The 8,845-nt window shown below is 41.0% G+C and overlaps 2 protein-coding genes across 2 annotated transcripts; both read right to left on the reverse strand.

The window, feature by feature from the left end:
* Nucleotides 1-3,350: 3,350 nt before the first annotated feature.
* Nucleotides 3,351-3,779, reverse strand: LOC104227923 (uncharacterized). Its single transcript, XM_009780303.1, has one exon. The coding sequence runs from the start codon at nucleotides 3,777-3,779 to the stop codon at nucleotides 3,351-3,353; it is 429 nt and encodes a 142-aa protein (XP_009778605.1).
* Nucleotides 3,780-6,462: 2,683 nt separating this feature from the next.
* Nucleotides 6,463-7,131, reverse strand: LOC138879997 (uncharacterized). The gene has a single exon (XM_070159646.1). The coding sequence runs from the start codon at nucleotides 7,129-7,131 to the stop codon at nucleotides 6,463-6,465; it is 669 nt and encodes a 222-aa protein (XP_070015747.1).
* Nucleotides 7,132-8,845: the final 1,714 nt, after the last annotated feature.

The following is an 8,845-nucleotide window of genomic DNA, read 5'->3' on the forward strand; positions in this document are numbered from 1 at the left end:
AATTAACAAAAAATGCATTAAAAGACGAGTTAAAATCTAAGCAATTGGTATCAATTGTGCCAAAATTCTATGGCACATCAACACCCCCAACTTAAATTCTTGCTTGTCCTCAAGCAACTAAAACAAAATTATCTTATTCTATACTACTTTTATTTCCGACATTTCACAAAAGAGTAATGACTATAGATGGTTTTAACTGATAGCTAATAAGCATGTAGCCCCATTTATTTACCCTTCCTGGAAGACAACTTATCATTCAACCATTCGCCTAATCAATTCGTGACCTTAGAGCCTCGACCAAAATGACAAAATGCTATTCACAACTAAGTGCACTTGTATTCTACTTCAAGAACCTATCTTCTGCTCAGTCTTACAATTCATGTGCACTCACAACAAATAAAATCCACACTCACATATATACGCTAACACTCGGAACAAAAGCTACATGCTACAAGTATCAGTCCATATGCTTGCCCTTATTTTAGCTTTGCCGCTATCTCAGGAATGATTGACCATAGATCACTAAGGACTTTTCATGGGTTATAATATAGGCTTCGAGATGGGTTGGATGAATATTTAGGAATGTAGTGGTTATACCCTCTTTGAACTCTACATACGTTATGCTCTTTTACTACATAGCCCCTATTTACCTGGGGTTACCAACCTAGAACCACCTCAAAGTATTTCTTCAAGTTCTACAAGACTCCACTCTTTTTCTCTTTTCTCTCTTTTTCTCTTTTTTTTTCTTTTCTTTTTGGAGCTTGCATTTTGTTATATACACAACTTTGAGGTTATTATTTTTTTTATTTTTATTTTTTATTATACACACAGTAGCAAACTTTGCCAATTTCCACTTTATAACGACACCCCCAACTTAGGATTTTAGCCTCAATCTCACACGTTCAAGGAGGGTTGGGTTCAAAAGAAGGAATTACTTAACAGAAGGGGTAAAGGTTTGTAATGTGGTAGCCAATGAAAGGTTAAAGGCTCAAAGGGGGTAACTAGGGTAATTAATATATCAGGGAGGTCAATTTAGGCAAAATTGGCTAGTAGTCACAAGGAGGGCCTATGATCATTTCAACATCCAATCATTAACCTGAGAGTCACACTAAGAAACCAACCGGGCAAGTTCTAGACATCACAAGTTAGACATGTGCATTATTTATACAAATTCTCACTCACTCATAACAAATGAATTATTCAACTCAACATAGTTTCAACCCTCAAGTGAAACAAGGCAACTCAACACTTTCATCTCAAAATATGTAAGATTCTGAATAAGCATAAAGTCAAAGAGTGAGCCTCAAATTCACAAGAATGGCTAACCAACATATTATGTATTTATTTATATTTTCAAAAGAAGGAAGGGTATCATATATTTACAACATTTAGCACACGCTTGAATCTACACAGTCAACACCAAATAAGTCAAAACATTTCATGCTACTGCCGTGGTTCTACTGTTGCACCCTTGGAAAAGAACCCGGCGAAGAAAAACCAAAGGGAATTCATTGCTAAACTACAAGAGTTTATATACAAACATGGGGTACAACACAATATTTACACAAAATATGGGGTACAAGATCATGATCATAACTACCCCACCCCAACCAAAGATCATGTATGACAAGCATCAAGATTGATGTGGGAGAGACAATATTCCAAGAGCTGGGAATCAGAGCCAACCAGAAACAAACATCACTTCCGTCCCCCTGCTTGATCACTGCTCTTTGCCAAGCAGCAAGTGTGCCTCCTCTGCCTAAGCATGACAAAATGGAGAAGGCTCTCAAAGACATTGACATCATGAGAATCAGTGACATAGTAGCAAAGGAAACTGCAACTCAGTTAGAGACTCACATTCCTCCTCCAGCAGATATAGCAACATTAGAGGTCCTAGCACTGCCGGACACCTCTTAGGCCCCAGCTACCTCCACAGCCACTCCACAACCCTCTACTGCACAGGCCCAGGTCCCTTTACTAGCTCTTCCAAGCTGGGTCTACTTCCACAGTATGACAATGCTAAGGTAGACCGGCTAATCAAGGAAATTCCCAATCTCATCTGGCAAGCATTGACTCCTATCAAATCCTCAGTGACTACTCTTCAGCAGTAACATCAAACTTATGAGGATAGCCTCAAGCATGTTGAAGCACGTCTTGAGAAGGTTGAGAGGGGTGAGGTTGGAGGTATGCCTCAGCTTCGGAAAGATGCGGATGATTTGAAAGATGAGCTGCAAAAGATGCATAGCCTAGAGTTTGACTTGACACCTTTCCTCCCAAAGGAAGGCAAGCAGGGTGCTGACACTTCCGTCCCAAGAATGGATATTGATTTCACGACCCTGATGATAGCCCAAGAGGCACATCATGTTGAGACCTCCAAGGCTCAAACTCCTCCTACTCACATTGTTGTTCCTTCAGATGAGGCATCTGGAGATACTGAGGAGTCCTATGAGGGGGAGTCAGGAGATGAAGAGACGGATGAAGAGGCACTGGGTAAGGATACTAAGGGTCATCAAGACAAGGGTAAACATGTTGTTATCTCTACAAGGGCAGAGGATGAAGAGGAAGCAGCTGTGCAGACAGAAATTGTACATTCGCTAGCACCAGTAGCCGATCCCACAGCTCCCAGATCCTTCAGCTTCCTCGAGCACCTAATGTGCTCTAGGGAGTCTCCAAGCTTTCTTTTACTTTATATATGCATTGGGGACAATACATGATCTTTGGCTGGGGCTGGGGTAGTTATGATCATGATATTGTACCCCATGTTTTATGTAAATATTGTGTTGTAACCCATGTTTGTATATAAACTCTTGTAGTTTAGCAATGAATTCCCTTTGGTTTTTCTTGTTTTTGTTCAAATGTGAGTATGTGCAGAGAGTGGGTTAGGGTTTATACCTGGCAGATATGCAGCGCTTAAGTTCATCACATAACAAATTATGCGATCGCATAAGTGTTATGCGGTGAATTGAAGATTGGGCATCCTAGATACACTTTGCGATGCAAAATGTGATTTTAAAGTGGGTATGCGGGCCGCATAAATGAAAAATATACCGCATAGTTGACGACTAAAGTAGCCATATTTTCTGCCTGCGTCTCCGATGACTATGCGGTTCACATATTGATTATGTGACCGCATAGTTGTCGCTCCATCTGGACCTCTATTTCCTTCAGTTTCTTCAGCACTAGGACCCTGTTCATGATATTTTACCTGCAATCTAGCACACACGTCAACTTGCTCAATCTAATCTACGTAAATAATAAAAAAAACTACAAAAGAGTGTTACTACACATGGGTTGCCTCCCAATAAGCACTTGATTTAAGGTCACGACACGATGCAATTGACTCTTTTAGATTATTCCTTGGTGGAAGCTGCTATTGGACTATCCCTTAGAGCAAATTTTTCTATCAAATGCCTTTCTCCTGCAGTACCAAGGTAATGCTTGATTCGTTGTCCATTCACCTTGAAAGTTCGAGTCCTATCCTCTGGCTCCAGTTCAATAGCACCATAGGGAGACGCACTCACAACTTTGAATGCGCCAGGCCATTTAGACTTAAGTTTACCCGGAAATAACTTGAGTCTTGAATTGAAGAGTAAGACCAAGTCACCAGAATTGAACTCCCGCTTCAAGATCTTCTTATCATGGACAAACTTCATCATCTCTTTGTAGATGGTTGCACTCTCATAGGCATGGAGACGAAATTCGTCTATCTCATTAAGTTGTGTCATCCTCAGGTTAGCAGCCTCGGCCCAGTCAAGATTCAGCTTCTTCAATGCCCACATGGCTTTGTGTTATGGTTCCACTGGCAAGTGACAAGCTTTGCCAAAAACCAATCTGTACGGTGAAGTACCAATGGGGGTCTTAAATGCTGTGTAATATGCCTAAAATGCATTATCTAGCTTCCTTGACCAGTCGATCCTGTTTGCATTGACAATTTTTGCTAGGATGTTTTTGATTTCTCTGTTCGAAACTTCAACCTGACCACTCGACTAAGGATGATAGGGTGTGTCCACCTTGTGATTTACACCATATTTTTCAAGCACCCCGGTGAAAGCCTTGTTGCAGAAATGAGACCCACCATCACCCAGGATGGCCTTTGGAGTACCAAACCGTGTGAATATGTTCTTCTTTAAAAGTGCGGTTACACTCCTTGCTTCATTGTTAGGTAAGGCGATTGCCTCGACCCATTTAGAGACATAGTCCACAACTACCAAGATATAGGTCATGCTATATGAGCTCACGAAGGGGCCCATAAAGTCTATCCCTCACACATCAAATATTTCAACTTCTAATACAAAATTCATCGGCATCTCATGTATTTTAGATATTGACCATTGTCTTTCAAATTGGTCACATGCATTGACCATTTGATTTGCATCCTAGTAGATCGTTGGCCAATAGTAGCCACATTCAAACACTTTTGTCGCCATTCAATTTCCTCCATGATGACCCCCAACCGGTGAATCATGGCATGCCTTAAGAATTGACATTACCTCATACTCCGAAACACACCACCGGATAATGTTGTCGACACAAATACGGAACAAAAAGGGTTCCTCCAAATAGTAATGCCTACACTCCCGCAAGAACTTTTTCTTTTGATAAGCTTCCAATCCATCGGGAACAAGGTCACTAACCAAGAAGTTAGCAATGTCGGCATACCAAGGAGTAAATGTGTTAGACAATGCCAATATGTGTTCATCTAGAAAAACATCATTATTTTCAAGGTCTTATTTTGGTCTCCCTGCTTCTTCAAGCATAGATAGGTGATCCGCAACTTGATTTTACATCCCTTTCCGATCCTTGACTTCAAAGTCAAATTCTTGCAACAAAAGGACCCACCGAATCAATCTTGGTTTGCCATCCTTCTTCAACATAAGATAGCGAAGAGTAGCATGGTCGATGTATACTATCACTTTGGTCCTCAACAAATAAGCCCGGAATTTTTCAAAAGCATAGACAATGGCAAGAAGTTCTTGCGCAGTCACAGTGTAATTCATTTGAGTTCCATTGAGTGTCCTGATTGCATAATAGGCAGGTTGAAGAATCTTGTTATGACGTTAGCCAAGCACTGCCCCAATAGCTACACCACTAGCATCACATATGAGTTTGAATGGAAGAGACCAATCAGGTGTGACAATAATAGGTGCTGTGGTGAGCTTTTCTTTCAATTCCTTAAAGCTTTGAGGCACTTCTCATCAAATACGAACTTTTCATCTTTCTCAAGGAGTTTGCACATGGGATTTGCAATTTTGGAGAAGTCCTTGATGAAACACCTATAGAAGCCGGCATGCCCCAAAAAACTTCGGACACCTTTAACTGAAGTAGGTAGAGGAAGCTTGGAAATGATCTCGATCTTTGCCCGGTCAACCTCTATGCCTTGTTTGGAAAATATTTGGCCCAAAACAATGCCCTTTTCCACCATGAAGTGGCATTTCTCCCAATATAGCACAAGGTTTGTTTCTTCACATCTTTTGAGCACTTGTATAAGGTTGTCTAGACAATGCTCAAAAGAATCATCCACGACAGAGAAATTTTCCATGAATACCTCTAAGAAATCTTCCACCATGTCTGAGAAGATTGACATCATGCACCTTTGGAAAGTAGCCAGAGCGTTTCATAGCCCAAATGGCATCCGGCTAAACACAAACGTCCCATATGGACAAGTGAATGTTGTCTTTTCCTGATCTTCCAATGCAATACTGATTTGGTTGTAGCCGGAATATCCATCCAAGAAGCAGTAGAATGACCTTTCCGCTAGTCGATCAAGCATTCGATCAATAAAAAGCATAGGGAAATGGTCCTTGCACGTAGCACTGTTTAGCTTTCGGTAATCTATACAAACCCTCCATCCAGTCACTGTTCTTGTTGGGATGAGCTCATTTCTATCATTTTCAATCACGGTCATGCCTCCCTTTTTCAGAAATCATTGCACCGGACTCACCCAAGAACTATCGGTAATGGGGTAGACTACCCCGACATCCAACCACTTGATGATTTCTTTCTTTACCACCTCCTGCATGGAAGGGGTTAACCTTCGTTGATGCTCCACACTTGGTTTACTCTCATTCTCTAATTGTATCTTGTGTTCGCAAATTCTGGCGGGAATCCCTCGGATGTCCACTATTGTCCACCCAATAGCTTGCCTATGCTCCTTCAAGACATTCGACAATTGTTCTACCTGCACATCATTCAACAAAGAAGAAATGATTACGGTAGAGTGTCATTAGAGCCAAGAAATTTATACCTCAAGTGCGGTGGAAGTGGTTTGAGCTCTAGTTGCGGTGGCTCAATAATTGAAGGTTTTGCGGGAGGAGTGGCTCTATTTTCTAATTCGATAGAGAGTTTCTTTGGAGCATAAGTGTAGGACCCAAGCCCTTCCAATGCATTTACTGATTTCATGTACCCTTCCATATCTTCACCATCGAAATTTACCAAAATAGCCACCAACGCCTCACCGAGGCATTATTCTTCCATCTTTATTTCAACTGCATCTTCCACCTCATCAACAACATCAATCACCGAGATGCTTTCATATTCATGTGGCAGCTTCATACCCTTGCTTTCTTGGAATGTGACCTCTTCATCATTCACACAGAACTTGATCTCATTCTGTTCTGAATCCATAAGTTCTCTTCCTCTAGCAAGAAATGGCCTCCCTAAGATGATAGGGATCTCTTTGTCAACTGCACAATCAAGGATTACAAAATCGGCATGCAAATGGAACTCTCCCACTTTTACAAGCACATCATCGACAATTCCCACCAGTTTCTTTATGGAACGATCAACCATTTGCAGCCTTATACTTGTAGGCCTCAGCATAACTAACCCCGCTTGCTTGTAAATAGCAAGAGGCATTAAGTTGATGCTATCCCCATTATCACAAAGAGCTCTTGCAAAATCATGCGCCCCAATAGTGCATGGAATGATGAAAGCTCCAGGGTCTTCTTTCTTTTGAACGGTTGTTGTTGCAATGATGGAACTAACTCGGTGAGTCACATTCACCACTCCATTCTTGGTGGTTTTCTTCTTTGTGATCAAGTCTTTCAAATACTTAGCAAAATCCGGCATCTCTTGAAATGTTTCCACAAATGGGATATTTATCGATAACTGTTTGAGAATGTCATAGAACATTTTGAGTTTGCTATCATCAACCTTCCTAGAAAGTCTTTGAGGGAAAGGAGGAGGAGGTCTAGGATTAGGTGGTAGAGCCTTTGGTGTCTCTTTTACCTTTTCCTTAACCTCTTCCCGATTCACTTCTTGAACTTTAACTCTTCCAGGACCTTTTTAGTTTCAACAACAATTGGCTCTTCAACTTGTGCCTCAACCTCTTGTTCGGACTCTTCCACTTCAACCACTTGTTCACTCTCTCCTTGAAGTACCTTCCTACTCTGACTAGTAATTTCCATGCAATGAGAAGTTGGACCACTCTGACTACCCTTTGGGTTTGCAATTGTATCACTTGGAAGTGTCCCCTTTTGCTTTGGATTTTGTTCCCTAGAGAGATCTCTCATTTGCATCTCCAATTTTTGAATGGATGCAGTATGAGAACCAGCAAGCTCGGTCATATTCCTCATAGAAGTGTCAGACCTTTCTTGATTTTGCAATACCCGTTCAAGCATGTTTTCCAACTTGGAATCACTTGAGGAACCTTGATTTGAATATTTCCCCTTTGGTGGAACATAAGGGTTTGAACACCGATTTGATAAGTTGATGTTGTTGTTATTCCAATTCCCTTGATTTGAGCTACCTTGGTCATTTCGCCACTGTTAGTTGCCTTGCCCTTTCGGGTTAGGCCTCCATTGATTTTGTTGCCCTTGACCTTGGTATTGTTGCCTTTGATAGCCTCCTTAAGAGTTGTTGACGTAGTTTGTTTCCTCATAATCTTCAGTTGATGAGGATCTTCCACCATATTTACCTTTCGTTTGGCTTTCAGTGGACATTTTTGTCAACACATTGACATTGATGGCAATCTCTACAATTACTTGATCTCTTTCTTGGTTCTCCTTAATCATGTTGGTCAAGGAGGGAGTACCATATGCAATTCCACCTGTGGTGTCCCTTTGAGTGCCAAGCTTGGTTATGTTTTGCCATTTTATCAAGGATTTGTGTGATCCTTGCAAATATCTTATCCATAAAAGATCCATCAGCTGCATTCTTGGCTATTGATTAATTCATAGCATCTAAACCCATGTAGAATTTCTCCAACAAGATAGAATCCGGAAAACCATGATTAGGTGACCTCACCAAGTATAACTTGAATCGATCCTATGACTCATGTAGATGTTCTCCCGGTAGTTGCTTGAAAAAGAAAAATTTATCCCGGAGCTCAGATTTCTTGCTTTGCGGGAACCATTTAGCTAAGAATGCTCGGACAAGTTTAGGACAAGAATAAATGGAATTTGGTGGCAAATTTTGAAGCCATTTCCGTGCTTCCCCAGCCAGTGGGTACTTGAACACCCTCAACCTTAGGGCATCATATGAGACATTGTTCTGCTTGTGCATCACACACACACCCAAGAAGTTTCTAAGATGTTGTGTCGGATCATCATCAGTGGAATTCCTGAAAAACCTCTCCGCTTTGAGAATTACGATTAAACTATGTTCCACCTTGAAAGTGGCAGCGCCAACTATCAGAGGTACAATAGCATTTGTATCCTCAATGTACTCATCTATGTCCGCAAAAGAATTTTCTTCTTCCTCATATTTAGCCATGTTTTCCTATCAACACCAAGCAAAACAAGCAAAGTGTGATGGAATAGAAGAAGACGTAAAGTAAAGCACACACTAATTAGTAATTTCAAAACCGTAGTCCACGACAACGGTGCCAAAATTTGATATGCTCAAA

The sequence above is a fragment of the Nicotiana sylvestris genome, chromosome 10, assembly GCF_000393655.2.
Source record: "Nicotiana sylvestris chromosome 10, ASM39365v2, whole genome shotgun sequence".
NCBI classification, from domain to species: domain Eukaryota; kingdom Viridiplantae; phylum Streptophyta; class Magnoliopsida; order Solanales; family Solanaceae; genus Nicotiana; species Nicotiana sylvestris.